General features: G+C 45.9%; 1 protein-coding gene across 5 annotated transcripts in view; it reads left to right on the top strand.

Annotated features, from left to right (window-relative positions):
* ILDR2 (immunoglobulin like domain containing receptor 2) overlaps nt 1-18,280 on the top strand; it is a 41,610-nt gene extending 23,330 nt beyond the window's left edge. For 2 of the 5 annotated variants that reach the window (XM_056493253.1, XM_056493262.1), the window contains 6 exons: nt 558-704; nt 1,460-1,636; nt 6,678-6,794; nt 8,837-9,047; nt 10,326-10,998; nt 11,827-18,280. In XM_056493253.1, the coding sequence (XP_056349228.1) occupies nt 558-704; nt 1,460-1,636; nt 6,678-6,794; nt 8,837-9,047; nt 10,326-10,998; nt 11,827-11,862 (1,361 nt within the window). In that variant the 3' untranslated portion in view covers nt 11,863-18,280. Of the gene's footprint in view, nt 1-557; nt 705-1,459; nt 1,637-6,677; nt 6,795-8,836; nt 9,048-10,325 lie in introns of all 5 variants that reach the window. The other 3 variants (XM_056493271.1, XM_056493233.1, XM_056493244.1) reach the window with 3 other exon arrangements.
* The last annotated feature ends 1,297 nt before the right edge of the window (nt 18,281-19,577 follow it).

Here is a 19,577-nt window from a genome sequence, read left to right on the forward strand (position 1 = left end):
CTGTGGCGCCTGAATAGGATGTTCATTGGCACATTCAAAAGAAGAATAATTGCATGCGTAGGCCTGATGCAAAGGGGCAGGCCTGGCTCGTTTACTGGGCTATTTATAGCCTGCTTTTCACCATCCTTTGGCCCATTAAAACCAGAACGTGGTAGGGAACAAACACATAAGCAGAGCATGAACATGGCCAAGAAGAATGAGTCTTTGATGAGGTCCAAGTGCTAATGGAGCACATCCTGCGGGGCTGGCACAGGCTGCTGTGGGGTGAAGGGTTTCTGCCCGGGGAGCCAGGGCTGCTGCCTCTGTGCTGCTCCCTCTCAGCCAGCCAGAGATGCTGCCAGCAGGGACCACATCTCTGTAGCTCGTTTCTCACTGTTGTGCCATTTCTGCTGTGGCACAAGAGGAGTATCCCTAGTCCTAGACCTGTGTTGGTTCACTTCTTTTACTCACCTGTGTGTTTTGTCCCCGTGCTCTCTGCTGGAAGGATGTTGCTGACGTTCTCTTCCACAGCCATGTGCAGTCCTGTAAGTATTTCCCTTTCTGCCCTTGTTTTCCAGAGTGGGTCTTTGTGGGCCTGGTGATCCTGGGGGCGTTCCTGTTCTTCCTGCTGGTGGGGATCTGCTGGTGCCAGTGCTGCCCGCACAGCTGCTGCTGTTACGTCCGCTGCCCCTGCTGTCCCGAGTCCTGCTGCTGTCCCCGGGCACGTGAGTGACCCTGCCCAAGCCTGCTGCAAATCTTCCCTACTACTTCTGCTCCCTGACAGAACAGGAGGAGAATCTGCTAGTATTGCTTCCTTTGCCCTGAGCACTTTGCTTGGCTAGAGAACTGGTTCTTAGGGAGTGAAGCATCTGACCTATTACTCAATGGTTGAATGCTCAAAGTTAATTACAAATGTAATTCCCCAAGCCCTCCCTGCCTTGGCAGCTGTGCCTGCTTTTCCAAAGTGTCATGCTCCCATTCCAAAGTTGTTGTTGTGACAGTGAATGTTGCAGGTCAGAGCTAAGAGCATCCTGGGAGGTTTCTTCCTGGCAATGCAAATCAGCTGTCCTCTACAACAGTGCAAAATCCTTGCAACCAGCAAGGTTCCTGGTCAGGCTCAGTCAGATCTGTCAAGTTCCATGAGCCTCATCCTGCTGCTTGAGTCATCAGTTATTTTTAAAGCTGAACTGCCAGTAAATCATGGCAGCGGTAACACTGGCTGTAGCACCCTGAGTGTCTTTCTGGGCATCTCACAGTGCCATTATTTTTATATGCACTATTATTCCATACAGTGCACATTTTAAACTCACCTCAGTACCCTTTGAGGCTTAGAGAAATTTGGGTTGGTCCTTGTTAATTCATTTGTGTGGTTGTCTCCTGTGGGGTTGCCACCAATGTTGGTGCAGGTTTCATCCACGTGTCCAGAGGGCCTGTGAGGGGCTGGTGTGTGATGCGAACTCTTGTTCTTTTTCTTTTTCAGTGTATATAGCAGGCAAAGCAGCAAAAGCTGGGTACCCTCCTGCGGTCTCTGCCATGCCAGGTCCATACTACATCCCCAGTGTTCCTGTTGCTGGTGTCCCATCTCCTGCTGTGCTGATGGATAAGTCACACCCCCCTCCTTTGGCCCCAAGTGAGGCCAGTGGAGGAAGCCAAAATGGTAATTTGCAGTGCCAGGCACAACATTCAGTCCTTTTACTGGGAGTAGGGCTGGGAAGGGGAGGAACAATTGTCAGTGATTGAGTGGTGTGAAGAGAAGAAACACAGGGAAGCTGCATTTTAATCCTGTCTCTGACAATGACATTTGCATTAGAGCCTCATGGTCTAACTTTTCTGGGACCATCAACACAGAGTAAGTTTGTGGGTGCCTAATTAGATCAGCAGGGAATGGGAAGCCAAGTTCCTGTAAAGGACCCCTCTCATTACTGCTGCAGATGTTTGCTTGCAGTGGACAAAAGGATGAAGATGATTTCAGGGGAGCAGAGGCAGGAGCCATTTTCCCCTTAAAGCTGATGCTTTGCAAGCTGTTTTCTCTTTGTAAACTGTCCTTCCAGCCCTCTGTATGACACTGCTTGGACTCTGGCAGCATTTTTTGCTGCAGCATGTTTTACTGTTCCCATGGCATTTTGGGCAAAGTAATCCCTTAATATTTCTGCCTAAGATCTTTTGGGGCTGGACCCTGTCCTCTACTGTACAGAAGTCAGAAGGTCACTTTTTTTGTTCAGCCTTTACATTTGTGAAATGTGAATGATGAAAGGCTTCTGACTAGGAAGAAGATGTGGATGAGTGTCAGAACTAGAGTGTCAGTGTGATGCCTCTTGACTTGGGGAGGGTCACTTCTGCTGCTGCAGAGGAAGCAGCCATCAAGGAGAAAAGAGGGCAGCTATTTAGCCACATGCATTTCAGGGTCAGAGTGGTTCTCTAAATTCAAACATTCTGCAGCAGAATGACTCTCACCAATGTAGACTCATCACTGACCCAGCTACATGTCTGATTTCAAAGCACCACACTAAGTATCAGTTGTTAAATTAACTCATGACAATGTGTTGATAAAACACATCTGAAAAGCCAAGATTAAGTAGCATTATTAATTAAGCTTGTGAAACAACCCTACACATGCTTCCACTGCCCCAGTCAGTATATTAACCTTTCTGGAATTACAAAAAGTACTTTCTTTCAGCAATCATACTTTTTTTTGGCCACTGAAATGAAAATGGAGCTCTGGAATGGAGCATTTTGAAACAGGAAATAAATCAATCACTGATCCAACGCAGAATGTATCCAATTCAAAAGCCTTTGTCAGAAAATGATGAATGACACCCCAGTGCTTCAGTTTTTTTCTCCTGTGAAAAATGTTGCTGCATGTAGAGTGTGGTGCTGGCTGTGGGAACTCCAGGGATTTTTTAAGAGTCAGATCACTGCTCCCAGTCTTGTTTCTGCTAGCAGAGCACAAGTTCAGAATAAAAAGCAGTGCATACATTTGGTAGCCAAATGGAATGGCTCTTAGGACCCCATGATCCTTACACAGAAGGATGCATTTAATATGTAATGCATCCAAATCAGGTGTCTGGGCTCAATCCCTTACCTCAGGACTTGACAGGAAATAGTATGTATGGCAAATAAAAATGTTATCACAGAGCTTTAACCTTTGTGGCAAGACAACAGAGATTCTTAAACTGTTAAAAAAATTAGTTAATATTTTTTGCAATAACCCTTAGTCTGGATCATGGGGCTGTTCAAGGTGTGTGAACTGTGAAGCTAAGGTAAAATTATAGCCTGTACACTGTTCTTTTGCTCTTAAGGTCCTCCACAATGCCAGAATATCCCCTAATGACAGGCTGTAGAAGAGAAAACATTGTGTGGCTTTTCCAAGCTGCTTATTTGCTTGTTGGCCAGGCAGCAAGCTAAACAAAACAGGTAATGGTTGAGTTTATAATAAAAGCCTCTCTCAGAAGGATAATAAAAAGCCTCTGTGTCCTCCACACAGCTGCTGTAGGTCTCATCTGAAGCCTTGTAGCTTTGGTATTTCTACCTTTCTGTCAAGTTCATTTAAAAAAAAAATGGGATTGGAAGTGCTGGGAGACAGAGACTGGAGGATTCTGTAATTCTGGCTAAAAACTACATCCTTTGCCCTAGATAGATTCTGTGCTTATAAATGACCCCTCTGAGGGGATCTAGTGAGCAAACTCAGGCCTGAGGATATTTAGAAAATTTGTCTGGGATTACATAAAAGCCATGTGGCAAAGTTCAGATTAAGCCTAGGAACTCTATCCTAAACTTAGGGCTGAATGGAGGAAAAAAAACCTCAAAACATTTAGCTCTCTTATTTAGAAGAGTTTTGACAACAGATAAATTAGGATTTATGCTCTATTTTAAACACAGTGGTTGCCTAGAGGCTCTTGAGTAGATCCTTTAAACTCTGCATACAGGGAAGCTTTTGGTCCTAGATCTTTAACATTAAAAGGGTATAAGGATGAGATATCATTTACTTCCTAAACATACTTATCTGAAAAAAAATAGTAGTGCTGTCCTTTCTGGGGAGGGAGACAGCTTACAGTTTTGCCTGAGTTGGTTCCACCCACAGAAAAATAAAAATAGTGTCTAGTTAAATACAAATTAAACATTAGAAATTTATGAACTGAAGAGATGAAAATATGGGAAGAATGTTCCATTCCCTTTAACTTCAGCAAGTGGTTCTGGACATGTGGTCAACATGTCTGCATCTTTATTTCTTTATAATTAAAATGGGCTTAAAAGGATTCAGACCTGATTAAAGGATTATGGCAATTTACAGATGAAGAGTATGAGGAAGAAACAATAATATCTTTGGTTCTCAGATGAAGTAATAACAAAGAGATTTAATAAGTTGAACATTTAGTATCATTATGAGAAGTATTTAATAAACAAACGTAGAGACAAAACTGCTTCCTCTGTAGAGGAAAATACTTTTTATGAGCTGTTCACAGTTATCTTTGCAGATTTAAATCCAAAATTAATTTCTAAATACTTGCAAAATTAACCAAGAAATTAATTTGCCTTTTGATACACAGCTGCAATAGCAAGTTTAGTATGAAGCTAGCATGAAGCTTAGCTAATTCTCCATCAGTTCCTGGAGCTATAGAGGTTGCCCAAATTGATGTTTGGCACAGGCTCAGTGTGAGCAGTGGGTCTGATGAGACAGAGTCTGGAAGCTGCCTGTTCAAGTTCCCCAGAGGTTATGAGTAGGTCAGAGTGGTTTGCTGGCCTGTGTATAAATGAGCACATTAGAAGGAAGAATAGTGAGAGGCCTCTTTCCTGGCACGGTACCAGACAGAAGTGAGGTACCAGCCATGGTGGGGAGGTGGAGAAGTGCCCTTGCTGCTCATGCTGAGCAGAGCTGTCACTTCTGAGGCCAGCAGTCCAGCCTCACTTGAGGAGACCAGCTGTGTTTCCACTTCAAGAGGCAGAGATTCCTTGTGTTCTGTAAACCACTGTCTGCATTTCCAGCCACTGTGCACTCACTCACAGGGATAATAAACCACACTGCTGTCTGCTGAGCTGTCTGGAGGCACATTAAAAAAAGGACCCTGATAGACCCCTACTATATTTTTAGATCCTATACCATTCCCAGGTGCAGACACACAAGGTAATATCTCAAAATGCAATCACTTATCTTACACATGTGCAGTCCAAACCCACAGCAAAGCACTTTGATCTGTGGGGCTGTGGGAGGAATCCCTCTACCCATTTCTATGGCACAGCCATTCCTGAAGCAGAGCATGGTTATTTCCTAGTGCACAGTCACAGGCACAGCAGTTTAGCACAGGAGGTGCCTAAGAATATCTCTGCCAAGTCCTTGCTCAGCCCACACAGCACATACTATGCACTGTACTACTGAACCCATATGTTAATAGCTAGATGTGTTGTGGTGCTGAGGGATAAAACAGAAGGAACAGGTTGGCTCAGAAGCACTGTCCAAGTGTTTAAATTGTTCCCCTGCAGGAACATTCATGCAGCACTGCAGTATTCCCACAAGGGAACATGTTAACCCCATGCAAGGCAGACAGGCTCCATTTTGTAGTTTTTAAGTGAATTGTCCTTATGATGGTTCTTTAATAAGGCTGAATTTGAGGGTTAGTTGAGGAGTTGTCCTCTCCTGTATCTAGACCTGCATTTCTGTCAATCCTGAAATAGTTCCAGGATGAAACTTTTCTTAAATAATCTGCTATAAAAACCTTATTTTCTTCAAAGAAACAGTGGAAAGGTGGAGTTTCTGCTGACCATAGACCTGCCTTAAGGTAGTCAGGCTGTTTGTAGCTATTTTTAGTAGGTAAAGTGTGCATAGACCTAACCTGCCAGAGTTCAATCTGCTTTGGCTCCAGGTGTATAGGGCCTTCTTTTTCACACACAGGCACATAGACAAGTCAAAAAGCTGTCCAAACTTCCCAGAAGTCAAGCATTTCATGTATAAGATGGATACCTTTTCTGTAAAGTTAAACTTGTAAAGAATCCCAGAGCAGTTTCACAGCTCCCAGTGACCTGGTTGGCCTTATCCCTGGAGTCAGGATGAATCTCAAAGCAGTGTGATGTGCTTTGTGGAACTTTGTATTTCCTTCTGTATTCTCTGGAGCTTCTGCCACACGCTCTTCAACCTGTGTGAGGAAAATTCATGGGGGTGGGAGGGTGGAGTGGTCTTGCACAGTGCCAACTCCCAAATGCTCAGCCACCTGTTTCTCCTGCAGACTGAGCTTAGAGGAAGCCTGATCTTCTGGGACTGCTTCTCCCATACCATGACAAATCCTTTCAGTAGTGCTGAGGAAGGAGAAATGAGTTCTGCTTTTCTCTCTGCCTTCATCTGTGGGAGTTGGAATCACTCAGTGGCAATGAGGGGATTGCTTTTGTTTTAGCTGGGCAAAGCAGGCCAACTGCAGAGTAACACACAAGGGAGGCTCTGAGGATGTCCCACCATGCTCAGTGTCTGTCACTGGATGCACTGGCTTGTACAAATTGGGCATTTGCAAACTTTTAACATGATGCAAGTTCTTACAACTTCACATCCCACACTGTAGACGAATTTCTTGTCTAAAGCAGCGACTGACTCAGTGTGTTTTGACGCAGCCTACCTGCCTGCAGACGTGAGCTCAGCCATGGAGGCAGTGCTGTGGGAAAGGCTCCTTGTTCTTACATGGGTTTTCCTCAAATGTTGTCTTTTTTCTCCCCAGCAGTGCGCAAGGGGTACAGGATCCAGGCTGACAAGGACAGGGACTCCATGAAGGTGCTGTACTATGTGGAGAAAGAGCTGGCTCAGTTTGACCCAGCTAGGAGGATGCGAGAACGATGTGAGAAACAAGCATGGTTTGATTTTATTTTCCATTGACTGGGAAAAATTCATAGTTAAATGTTCACTTGCTTTGCCACAGGGTCAGCCCCTAGGATATGATATCCAGGATAAACTAATTGGTATAGATAAAGTCTAGATTTTAGGTATGTACAGGTATATTCCAGTTTTCAAGGTCTGGTGCTTACGTGATCATTCTTAGAGAAATGTGAGGGATATTGAAAAGCTCATGAAAATTGTCCACTCATATAATTAAACTTTGGGATCATCAACATCTGAAAACCAAGTCCCTACTCATACCTTCTGCAGCCTGTGGTGTGATAACAGCTGGGATATTGCTTTCACAATTTCTTCAGAATGTGGTGTCTGTAAATTCCCAGCATGGCAAGATAGGAGAGGGATGATTTTATTGAAAGTGTGTTTTGTGGGCTGCAGTGACCACAGTACTGCTTCAGGGAAGCAGGAAGTTTGTTTGGAGTGGCTGTTGCCCTGCAGAAGGAGCAGGGTGGTGAATAGGGACGTGGTGCAAACTCAGAACTGAGCTTAAATAAAGGCTGAGGCTGCAGTTAATGTGTGTCAGAATACAAACCCAAGTGAGCATTTTTCCACATTAGGAGACAGAGGTACAGGATGGGACAAGGTGTGTGGGGAGGGTTTGCAGTGCTGCTCCTTGTCCTGTGGCTGCTGTGTGCAGAGGACAGTGGCTCTGGAGAGGGCTCAGTTCCTGTGGGCAGCACACAGAGCTGACCCATGTTAGGCACTGCCAGAGGCTCACTTAAAACAGACATGTGGGATCCTAAAAATCATTGAAGGGAAGGGCTTTAAGGAATGACACTACATCAAAGCTCTGTACAGATTAGGCATAACGAACAAATTATATATACTTCTAAAACAGTCATTGCTGAGCACACAGTCTTCTCCACCCACAAGATTTACTATAAAAAGACCTCTGCAGATTGGTATGTCAGGCCTACAGATGTCAGTGTGCTTGATGAGGTAGAGACTGACAGTGATTCAGACAGACTTTTACTTTTTTTTAAAGCTTTTTTTGAGGAGGTTGCTTTTGTTATAGCTGAGCAAGTCAGGCCAAATCCAGAGCCAGCCTGTCTCACACCAGGAAAAGGGGAGGTGGCACAACTTCTGTGCTGTAGTGGTGTCCCACCAAGCTTGGTGACCACCTTGCAAGGGCAGGGAGCTCACTCATGCCATTGAGTGGAAGCTCTTCCTGAAGGCTGTGCTAAGTTGGAACCCAGCCACCTCATGCCATTTGTGGGGGTTCCTTCTGACCCCTGGGTGCTCTAAGAGGCATCGAACTCCGGAGCTCTATAGGCTCCTACTCTGAGCTCTTAGGCTCTTACTTGTCAGGTAATCTTGTAAATAAGCAAAGCAGCTAATAGTTAAACAGTGTATTTATTACAAAGCACATCTTATTACAAAGCACATCAGTCTCAACAGGCAAGCAGACAAGCAATGGCAAAAGGCAATGGCAAAGCAGCAGCAATAGGCAATTAATAACAATTCTGGCTAGAGCCAGAATGGCTAAGGCAACAATGGCTAAAAGCCATAGCTAAAAGTAACAACTTTCCCAATACATAGTCTTATATAGGATTTTTCCAACAAGCTAAGATGCAAACTCAGACCACTACTCCTTAACCTATTAGAATTCTATTTTCTTAGCACACCAGGTTACGGATAGAACTACGCGTACACTCTATCTTGTTCTATCTAAGAAATGTAAGCAATATTCTTACTGTAACTCTAGTATGTCTAATTCCTGTCTACAGCTGAGGGCCTGGAGCCTTTACTGAAGATATCAGTATGTTTGCAATCTTCACTAGAACACAAGCTACTACTGTGGCATTTGAGACCTTTTACTCACTAAAAGCATTGGAACTCACTCTAAAACTTATTCAATCCCTGCATTCTGATTTCTCTCTGAAGAATTCACTGACTCCAACAGCCATTTGTGATACCCTCAGCATCCCTGCCTGGCTGCCACCAGCTGATGCCCATCTGGTTTCTTTCCTGCATCCCCCCCTGCAGATAACAACACGGTGTCGGAGCTGAGCTCGCTGCACGAGGAGGAGCTGAATTTCCGCCAGCCCTACCGGCAGGCGCGCAGGAAACCTCTGCCGCCCGCGGGGGACAGGGACAGCGACGCCGAGTACTGGGCAGGAGCCGTGGGGGGAGGCAGCACCTCCAGGGCACAGGCTGTGTCTGACTACAGGGATGAGAGGGACAGCTACTGGCACAGGTAAGGGATGCCATGTCGGGGGGCAGCTCGATCTGGCAAAGTGGTGAAGAAAGCAGAAGGGACAGATGGACTGGTAGCTCTCCCCTGTTTCCTGCTGCCCGTGCTCTGCTTAGCAGGAAAGAGGGGCTGGAGAGAAATAGGAAATCTTAATGTGTCATTAAATGAGGTCAGAATGAAGCTGATTGCCACAAGCCTGCTGAAGCTTACCCAGCTGGGTAAAGCTAGGTACAAGCCCCAGTCCCAGTGGGATGTAAGAGTGCGATCGATAGGGAGCCAAGCCACCCTTCCCATAGTGGGAAAGTGCAAATCTTCTCTTGAGCTCTGGACCTGATGCCTCCATCACTTCCCAGTGCTGGTGGGCTTTATTGTATGGGAGTCACACCCTTCTGCTTTGGTGCAGCTAGACTGGTGCTCCAGGCCCAAAGGACTTGCACTCTGGTGCCTAAAAGAGAGATAGTACAACCTTCCCTCAAGCAGCCCAGTATCCTGAAAGCAATGGCAGGGATTTTCTTCCTTCAGTACTGGGCTATTGTGCCAGCTCACTGTCTTTAAACCTGCTTTAAAACCGCCCTGCTGTGAGCTTCTATAGCTGGGTTCTTGGGTTTTTCCAGCAGGATATACACCTACAAGCTCTAGGATGAAGGAGAAGCAGGTCCAGCCCTGCACATTGGAGAACAGGGGGAGGTGCAACCTGGGGGTAAGCTCAGGTAACATTAGGCATGAAGAACCTGAGCCATCTGCACTAAGCTGCCTTTACAGTCAGCAGAGAGAACCGGGGGTTTCCAGGATGTGATAGATCTCTTCCTGTGCAAGATTGTTACTGTATAAGGGTTACAGAGCGGTGAAAGGACAAAGTAACATGGCACTGTCTTGCATGGTGCAAGAAAGAGCAAGAAAGAGCAATTTATTGAAGGAAGCCTTTGCTTTAAATAAGACACTTGGTGCATAACAAAATACAGACAGTTCATTGGTCAGAGAAGGAGACACCTCTTGTTCTAGGCTTCTCACGGATCCAGCAGGTGTTTATCTTTTGTTATAATTCTTTCTCTTATGTTTACAGTAGAGAAAGAGGCTCTAGCTTGGGAAAAATCCCAGCCGAGCCTGAGAAGACCAGACAGGGAAAATACTTCAAGATTCTTCCTGGGCCTGTAATGGCCAGAGAAGATGATCAAAAAAGGCTTGGGGAGGGAGGGGTTGTTTCCCTCCACTGTCCGTGCAGGCAGCCGAGGGGATAAGCACGGCTGGCTCCTGCCCTCTAACCACCTGCTCCCGTTGCAGCCAGCAGAGATCCAAGTCGGAGATGCTGTCCCGCAAGAGCTTCTCGGTGGGAGTGCCGGCCGTGTCCATGGACGAGCTGGCGGCCTTTGCCGAGTCCTACAGCCAGCGGCCGCGGCGGGCAGACAGCCAGGAGCTGCGGCGCCTGGAGCCGCACGGCGGGCGGCCGCCGCGCCAGGACGGCTCCGTGGAGGAGTACTACAGCAAGCGCTGCCGGGCCGGCCGCGACCCGCCGGACTCGGAGCGCGGCTGGTCCTACAGCCCGCCCCGCCGGCGCGCCCACGAGGAGAAGCACCTGCCCCGGCTGGTGAGCCGCACGCCCGGGGGGAGCCAGAAGTACGATCACTCCTACCTCAGCAGCGTGCTGGAGAGGAAATCCCGCAGCTACGACGAGGGCGGTGACCACTGTGCCACCCCCTCGAAGCTGAGCTCGCAGCCCAGCCAGAGGGGAGGCAGCACCTACTATGCCTGGTCGCCACCCTCCACCTACAAGGCCGAGAAGCCGCAGGCGCCGCCGCAGTCGTCGTCCCCCGAGCAGGACGAGGAGGAGGAGGAGGAGGACAGCCTGCCTCCCTACAGCGAGAGGGAGCTGAGCCGGGGCCCTTCCTACAGGGCCAGGGAACAGGCCTACCTCAATGCCTCTGACAAGAAGAGGAAAAAGGACCCCAAGAAAACAGTGAGGCCATGTCTGGTGGTCCTGGTCCAAATAGGCTGAGTGGAGAGCCACCAGGCAGGGGTTACTAACCAGAGGCAATGGGTTTTCCAGGAGGGTGACACCTGGAGTCTGGGTGTCACGCCCTGGGGGAAAGGGGGAATGAAGGAACTGTGGGTGTAGGAAGCCAGAACTCCTATACCCCTACTCCTAGCTCCTCCATGGAGCTCCATGGGCACAGGAGTCCATGATGGAGGGGAAAGCCAGATATTCCTGGGACTGGGCAGGTATGGGATGTCTTTGGCATCTGTGGCCTGATAATTCAAGGTGGTGGAAGTTTATCTAATAGAGTTCAGGAGGATTGTGGTAGAGAAGTTACCCAGGCCTTACAGATATTATAGAGCTTCGCTTTGGCCTTGATCCTTGTTAAGGAAGGGTTGAGAGGCTCTTGTTCTTCTGGACTGGCACAGGGCTGGTAGCAGGGCATGATGTAAGAGACATTTTTCTGAAAGAGGTGAGATCACAGACTCCTGTGGGCCCATGGGCTTCTGTGGGGGCCATCATGCCAAAGGCATTCCTCACCCAGGGTTCCAGCAAGTGAAGAACATCCTGTCACAGTCCAAGCTAGTGAGGGCTGATGAGTTCATGGTTGCTGGTTGCTAACCCAGCTGGGGAAGTCTGTATGAGGGAGACTTTATCATTAGAGTAGCTTGCCTGTGGGAGAGAGGACTGGATGTGAGTGGACAAAGCTGTTGCTGTTTAGTTGTGTCTTTGTCAAAGCCTTGTCTGTCCCTTTGTCTGTTCCAATGAAAGCTTTCCTGTTGACATGTAATCTTCTCTCTTTCCTCTCAGAATGATTTCCCAACAAGGATGTCCCTTGTGGTTTGAAGTTGTTGTGGACCTGTCATGTTGATGGGCTGGATATCATGAGGTGACTGCAGGGGAGAAGATGCAGAGCAACAAGCAAGACATGCCTCTGTGAACCTTTGCAGCCATCAGCCATGGACTGTTTCAATTTTATGTTTCATCCAGGGGAGCTGAGGCTTTTGTAAGAGACAGACTCCAATGGACAGCACTCAATCTGAGAAGGCTCTGGGAGCCTGCCAGGAAAATGAGCCTGGGGCTCTCTTTGGCACCCTGTTTTCCAGTGCCCTCCACTCTGCACTGGACAGCAGCCTCATCCCTACTGCCCCTGCAGCCCTGAACTACAAGTGAGGCTGCCTTTGTGCCTCTTGCCTGCCCCATGTGCAGAGGGAGGAATGTGTACCTCTTGCTGTCTCTGTCTCCTCAGTTCTCTGGATCAAAATTGTCTCCATGCTTAAAGCCTTTTTTGTATGGCCCCCGTGCTGGGGGGAGGCTTTGTTCCTACTGCAGACTGCCTCCAGCTGATCAGTCCCTAAATCATGAAAGAAAATCCACATCCTTTCAGACTCTGTAAGAAAATGACTGATGAGATGTTACCTTGATAAGGCTGAATGGGGGAAGAGACAATTATGAGCTGGTTTGTTCAATATATTTAGATCTGTTCGTTGTGTGATGAGAGTTGCAGGTGAGATTGATGTATTGTTTTGAGAATGGGTCAAAGTAGCTTTTATTGTGATGAGAGCATGATTTGTTTCCTCCCTGCCCCCAGCCATGTTTTGTTTTGATGCTATTGCATTTCCTTGCAGCTCAACTGTGACCCTGTGGAGCTTCAAGCTGGAGTACCTACTCCACTGTTTTAACAGCAGTGCTCCAGCCTTCCTAGTGCTCTGCTTCCAGCACCACCAGACACCTCTGCCACTCTAGGGAGTGGCCTTTTTGTTTCAAGGAAGCAAAAAGGGGACAGTCTCAGTGAGAGGGCAGCTGAAAACCTTCATCCTGTGCCACTGGTATCACTCCTTTCTGGGAATAGTTTCCCAGAAGAAACTACTACTGAAGAGAGCAGTAACATCAGTGGGAAAAGAATAAGCACTGTGGATAGATACAAAAGTCACACTTTTCACTTAAACCCACTCCATTCACTTTGGCTGGGATGTGGTTTTAGTGGCTGTTGTCTCAGGAAGAGCTTTATTTAGAAGTGAGTGCTTCACACCATTTGGAAGCCTGACATTCTGGTTTTCATAAGGTATTATGCTGTCATTTATTTAGCTGCTAAAATCATCATGTGAGGGAAGATGATGGGAACATTTTAAGGTCCATTTTAAGGTGTTTCTATTACACCAAGAAACAACTTAGTGCCCTGTTGTGTTATGGACATTATCAGCCTCTGAAATGACATCTTTGTTGTTCCTCTGGGAATTTGGGAAGCTGTCTGGTCTCAGATGCTCAAACTGGCAGTACTGTTTGGAACACAAGGTATATTAACATCACTGCAGTTCTCCATAAAAGTGATACATTAATTTCTGTAATGCTCCTTTGCCAGATAGTTCACCCACCAGGAATGCCCAGGGGAGAGGAAACACAATCTCTGTAGATTTGATGACAGTTTCCATGTGAGAAGGTGAATTGATGAAAGGATGATGTTCTCCTGCACTCCTCTAGTGATTACTGTAGTTTTGGAAATCCCAGTCCTGAGTCTTCCTGGCTAGAGAGGGATTAGCCAGCAGGAACATACAACTATGGAACTGCAGAATTGTTTATGCAGGAGGTAGCCTTTAAACATTCCAAGATTTAAAGTTTCAACCCTCTGCCATGGGAAGGGAAATCTTCCACATATGAGGTTGCTCTAAGTCCCTTCCAGATGAACCTTGAACACTTGCAAGGATGAGACATCTGCAGCTTCTCTGGGCAACCTATTCCAGTGTCTCACCACCTTCACAGTAAAGAATTTCTTTCTTGTATCTAATCTAAAATTACCCTCTTTTACTTGAAAATCAATGCCCTGGTAAAAAGTTTATCTCCCATCTTTCTTATAGGTCCCTCTAGGCACTGGAAGGCTCCAAGGTCTCCACAGAGGCTTCTCCAGGCTTAACAGCCCCAACTCTCTCAACCTGTCTTTATAGATGATGAGTGCCAGTCCCTCTGACCATTTTTGTCTCTCTCCTCCAGGCCTGCTCTAACAGGAACATGTCTTTGTGTGGGTGGCCCCGGAGTAGAACAGAGTGCTCTGTGTGGGGTCTCAAGAGAAAGGAGGAGAGGGAAATTCCACTCTGTGGCCTGCTGGTCACTCACCTGATGCAGCCCAGGATATGAGCACGTGTCCAGCCTTCACCAGTATAAAATCATAGAATTGTGGAATGGTTTGGAGGAGACCTTAAAGATCATCTAGTTCCCCAAGTCCTTCTCAGGGCTCCCAGTGCATTCTTCCCCCAGTGTGTATCCATACCAGGGGTTGCCCTGACTCAGGTGTAGCACCCCACACCTGGCTGTGTTGAACTCTGTGAGGTTCTCATGGGCTCATTCCTCAAGCCTGTCCCAGGGTCACTCTGGATGGCATCCCTTGCCTCCAGTGACACTGAGCCATCTGTTGATGCTCTGGATGTGGCCATCCAGCCAATTCCTTGTCCATCAACTAGTCCATCCATCAAACCCATCTCTCCCCAGTTTAGAAACAGTGTGGGACTGTGTCAAAGGCCAGAAGTCAAGGTGTATGACATTAGATGGATTTTCCTTATCCACCAGTGCAGTCACTCTGTCATAGAAGGTCTCCAAGTAAGCAGGTGTGATTTGTCCTTGGTGGAGCCATGCCAGCTATCTTTAATCACTTCTCTTCTATCCATGTGCCTTGAGATGGCTTCCAGGAGGATCTTTCTGGGCACAGGAGTGAGGCTGATTGATCAAGAGTATCCAAGGCCTTCTTCTTTTATCCCTTTAGAACAGGTCTGATGTTTCCCTTCTACCAAGTCACTGGGGACACGAATGCCTGAGTGCCATGACTTTTCAAACAGGGAGAGCAACTTAGCAACTGCATTTACCTGTATTATGGCTGGAGAGACTAACATTTTAAGTATTTTCATCTTTTTTTACCATTAATTGTGTGTTCTTAGGAAAATCACAGCCCAGTTAGCAAGAGGTGGGCAGGTGGCTGCCATCTGAGGTCTCTGAGGCCTTGAGAAGAGCTGCAGAGCTACACTACATGCTGCTGTAAATCAAACATTTCATTTCTGACATATGAGGATTCGAGCAAGTTGATGTTTTGTTAGTTTGAAAGCCTTGGCAACCCCTGTGCCATGAATTTCAAGGGAGCTTAGCCTGCTTTCATTTCCATCAGACCCAGGAAACAGTTGACAGAAATTTGAAAGTGCATCTGACTATGCCAGAAAGGAGCCAAACCAGTGGTTTTACAGTTTCTGAATACCTCTGTCTTTTAAATCATACTGGAAACCTGAGCATTACAATATTCTCATTTCAGTTATGTTCTGTCCCTTATCTCACTGTAGTTTATTTGATCAAGCCCTCAGGAATGAGTTGTGTGTATTAAAAATACCAGTTTCATTTATTTGAGTCAGTTTTGTTTGTTCAGTGCTGGTACTTTAGGGCATCTGTACACTGTGTGTAAGAAGTTGCCATTTGTATATCTAGCTTATAAATAAGTAGTTGCAAGCTAATTCTTTTAAGAAAACTGTTTTAATTGTGCAAACAACTGTTTGTGAGAATTTGGAAACATCTCTTGAATCCAAGTACCTGGAAAAGTATTGAAGATTTTATGACTAGTGATTCTGTGAGTTTTACCAGATGATAGAAGTTTCAGCTGAAGAAAAAAAAAAAGGAGGTCTTAATTCCCTGAAATCAGATCTGAGCAGCAGCAACCTTGCTCCAAAATTTTGGGTTTTGTATCTCTCTGTACAAATCTGCAGGAATTTTCAGTTACTGATCATGTCTGTCCTCAGGCCACCTTTATTTTTCCCATTAGAAATGCGTCTGCAGCAGCAGGAAATGGACCAAATCAAGAAGTGAGGGGTGATTAAAGTGTCTTCACAGCTGCACAACCCTAATGACCTGTGACTCCTGCAGCAGGGGAGCAGGGGGCCAGAGACTGACAGACAGCTTGAGAGGAGCCTCATGTTTCAGGAGAGGAGTAATGGTTTGTGTCTGTGCCATCTTTCAGAACACCTGCAGAATGCTGGCCCTGGGAAATAATGAGCCTGGTTATTATGTGGTCTCAAATTATAAGTTTTCCAGTGATGAATTTTTATTGCTGGCATAAAATTAAAATCCTTTTCTTACTGGATATGGATGTCTGGGTCATGTCAAGGACATGGAGAGTTTTCTGGTCTTAAAATCACAGCATCACAACAGTGACTTGCTAAGAAAAGAGATAATGAGACAATCCTGGAAAAATTTAAAAGAACCCCTAGAGCAAAAGCAGGATCAAGCTTTAGCAGTAGATTTGGCTGTGCTGTCAAAAAAAAGTGATCTTGGCTACTGAAAAAAAAGTTTTGACATAATTGAATGGGAAAAAAAATACCAATGCTAATGACTTCTCATCAATCCCTTTAATAATTCCTTTAAAGTACATTGTAGAAGTTTCAATGGGTGGCTTCAGTGTGAACATCCTCAGAACACTCAATTTCCACTGAAATGGAAAATTAACAAAATTAGCACCCTGAATACTTCAAATTTTTGAGAAACTCTCAACATTTATAAGCTGAAACAGCTTATAAATGCAGCCAGAATCACTCAGGTCTTTGTGCTGGTATATGATACAGGGGACTGAAGTTTTAACATCCTCACCTTTGTTACAGGAGTTGGGTCAGGGGTGGCATCAGCAGTGCACCCCAGAGCTGCTGCTAGCAGAGATCCCTGAGAATGAGCAGTCACAAGTCAAACCTTGCCACAAACTGTTCTGGGTACATAAACACAGCACCAGGGTGTTCATCATGCCTGGGCTATTCTGAAAATAATTTTAATGATGTGGAGATTGTTGAGAAACTGCATGGAGCTGTCTTTTTCTCCAGGTAGCTTTCACTCTATATATGGTTGAGGATTCCTTCTTGGTCACCAAGTACAGGACTTGGAATATGTGGCAATAAATGCTAAAGGGGCTTTAGCCCATTTTTTACTGGAGCAAACTAGAATCCAGGAGCAAAGATGCCTTTGGCATCTGCCAGGTGTTGCAGATTTCCCCCTGTAATTCCAGAAACCTCTGTGGTTAGCATCTCCATCAGGCTTTGCTGGTTGTACATGCTTTCTACAACAGCTGAGATGTTGAAACCACCCTCATGTCACCTGGGGCTCCTAAAGTCCCTTTCTCATTTCCTGGAACATTTGAAAAGGTATCTTGCATAATGTGAAGGAACAGCTACCATTCTGATGTGATCTCAAAAATGCCAGCTGGATTTACCAGCATTAGAAACAGCAAAAATCTAAAGAACAAAATTAGCTAATACTAAAGGAAGGAACCTGCCATGATTCCCATGTGAATTCTCTTGTGACCTTTATAATTCTTTCTGACATTCACCCCTGCCTGCACAGGGGCCTTTGCCAGGGGAGGCCATCACCTCCTCTCCCTTTTGCCAGTCATTTTTTTGTCATGCTTGTAATGCCTCTCTGACCCCTCTGCTTTCCTTTTTCTGTTTCCAGTCAGCCTTCAGTGTGGTGCCTAGGGGTTCCAACCAGGTTGGAAGTAGAATGAGTGGCATTTTGCAAAAAGGCACTTTTACCCCCTATAAAAACAAAGATTACAGAATGCCTGCAACAAAACCCCAAGCTCTCCAGATATTCTCTCAAGCCCAAACAGGGGAGTTACTGGAAACATTTTATAAATTAAAGGTGAACATTATTTCAAAACAGGTCAGTGTTGTTTTCAGCCCCGTGGCAGCTGCAGTCAGAGCTGTGGAGTGCAAACAGCAGGAGCAAATGCTGTCAGCTTTCATTGTCTTTGGTGAGAGCAGTGGCAGAGAGGAGCAGCATTTAATGAGTCAGAAAGCAAATGGAGTTCCAAGGTGCTATTACCTGCATGTGAGTTAGAAGTGTGAACTAGAAGTCGACAGGCTTGGCTTGAAAGCAAAATTCAGTCCAGGGAAATTTAAGCCCTGGCCCAGGGGTTCAATCCTCTTGCTGTTTACAGATGGGCTTGGCTTTTTTCCTGCCTCTGTTTGCTGCCTGCCACAGCCATTTCCCAGCCATTACACAGTGAATGAGTGGCTTTCTTTGCTGCTGTTATTTTACTTAGATTGTCCTCCCCTGTAATGAACTTCTCCAATATGAGGGGGTGAAGGATGCAACAATACTCTATAATGAAAATGTAACACTTTTATAGCTTTTTGGGAGACATCCACATCCCCAATTACCAAGCATTATACATTTGCCATGCCTACAGTGTCAAAGTTGTTGCCTTTGAGTTGTCACCATGGAGAATAAAAGCAGGAAAAGCTCCCACCAATCTGCCTTTTTATTATCCTGCAGGCAAATAATTTGCCCAATTTTTGTTAAGATATGAGCAATTTACATGAGTAATTTTCAACCCGTTTCTTTTGATTAATGGGCAATAAACCAAATATTTTCCAGTAGAGCAGCACACCCTTCAGAATTCGCAGGATAACATACAAGAACATTCTGCCCAGCATTTCCATACAAAAAATTTGTGCCTATAGGTACCCTATGGAGACACACTGCTTCAGAGAAAGGGTAAACTCTCTCCTGCTCTTGCAGATGTAAAACTTTTCTTTTTAAATTCAGAAAACTTTTATCTTTTTAGTACAGATACGTTCTTTTGACCTCTCTGTCCTTAGATCTGCAGTACTCTGGACTGATGATTTTTGTGTCAGAAACAAGCAACTTCATTCAGATCCTGTCTCAGTGTTGTAAATAATGGATTAAGACTCACACAGTTTGTAGGTGTAACCTGAACAGCATTTACATGTTTAGGTCACAGCTGATAGGTGTTATCAGCAGTCAGGTGCAGGAGAGGCAGCTCCCAGCTCTGCTCTGAATTTCCCTGTGCACAGCATCCCTTGGCTCTGAAAATTGTCTCATCCTCTTTTACCACCTGTAAAAGTGCTCAGTGTTTCTTTGGGCTTCTTCATCACTCCTCCATCTGTCCCTCAGTGCTCCCCCTCTGCAGAAGTCTCCAAGCCTACATGGAGCAGGAAAGGTGCCCATCCATACCTTAAAGACTCATGAGGGTGAGGAAGACCAGCACTGAGAGGTGACCCAGCTAAGAGCACTGCAGCAGTCACTTCTGGGTGGGAAAGTGTGCCAGCTAAGGCAGAGGTGCCCTGCAGCTCCCACTGTGATTCCTGGTTACAACTTGCACTCTTCCATGCCCAGTCACACTTTTCCATGAGCCTGTAGGTACAGGTTTGTGGTTCAGGGCCATTTCTGAATTAGAGGAAGGAGTCTGAAAAAATTGCCTCAAATGGCACAGGACTGGTTATGACAGCAGGTGCAGTGTTTTCATTTAGTCCTTGCTGTGTGACAGAAATCCTTTCTGCTTACATGTCAAATTGGTTTCCATCAGCCTCTCCAGAGCAGGTGGGAGTGATTTTCATGTCCCAGTTACCAAATCTTCTCTTTGAGCAACAAATCACTCAGTGCACTTGTCTCTGAATAGGTACTCCAGGATGGTGAGAGGCAGAGCTCCAAATGGTGGCATTTTACACTCAAGAGCCTGCTAAATCATTAATTACTTTAGTCTCTCAAAGTTCTCTGCTTCCTGGCAAAACCAGAATGTGTTTTTA

The sequence above is a fragment of the Oenanthe melanoleuca genome, chromosome 1 (genome assembly GCF_029582105.1).
Source record: "Oenanthe melanoleuca isolate GR-GAL-2019-014 chromosome 1, OMel1.0, whole genome shotgun sequence".
Taxonomy (NCBI): Eukaryota; Metazoa; Chordata; class Aves; order Passeriformes; family Muscicapidae; genus Oenanthe; species Oenanthe melanoleuca.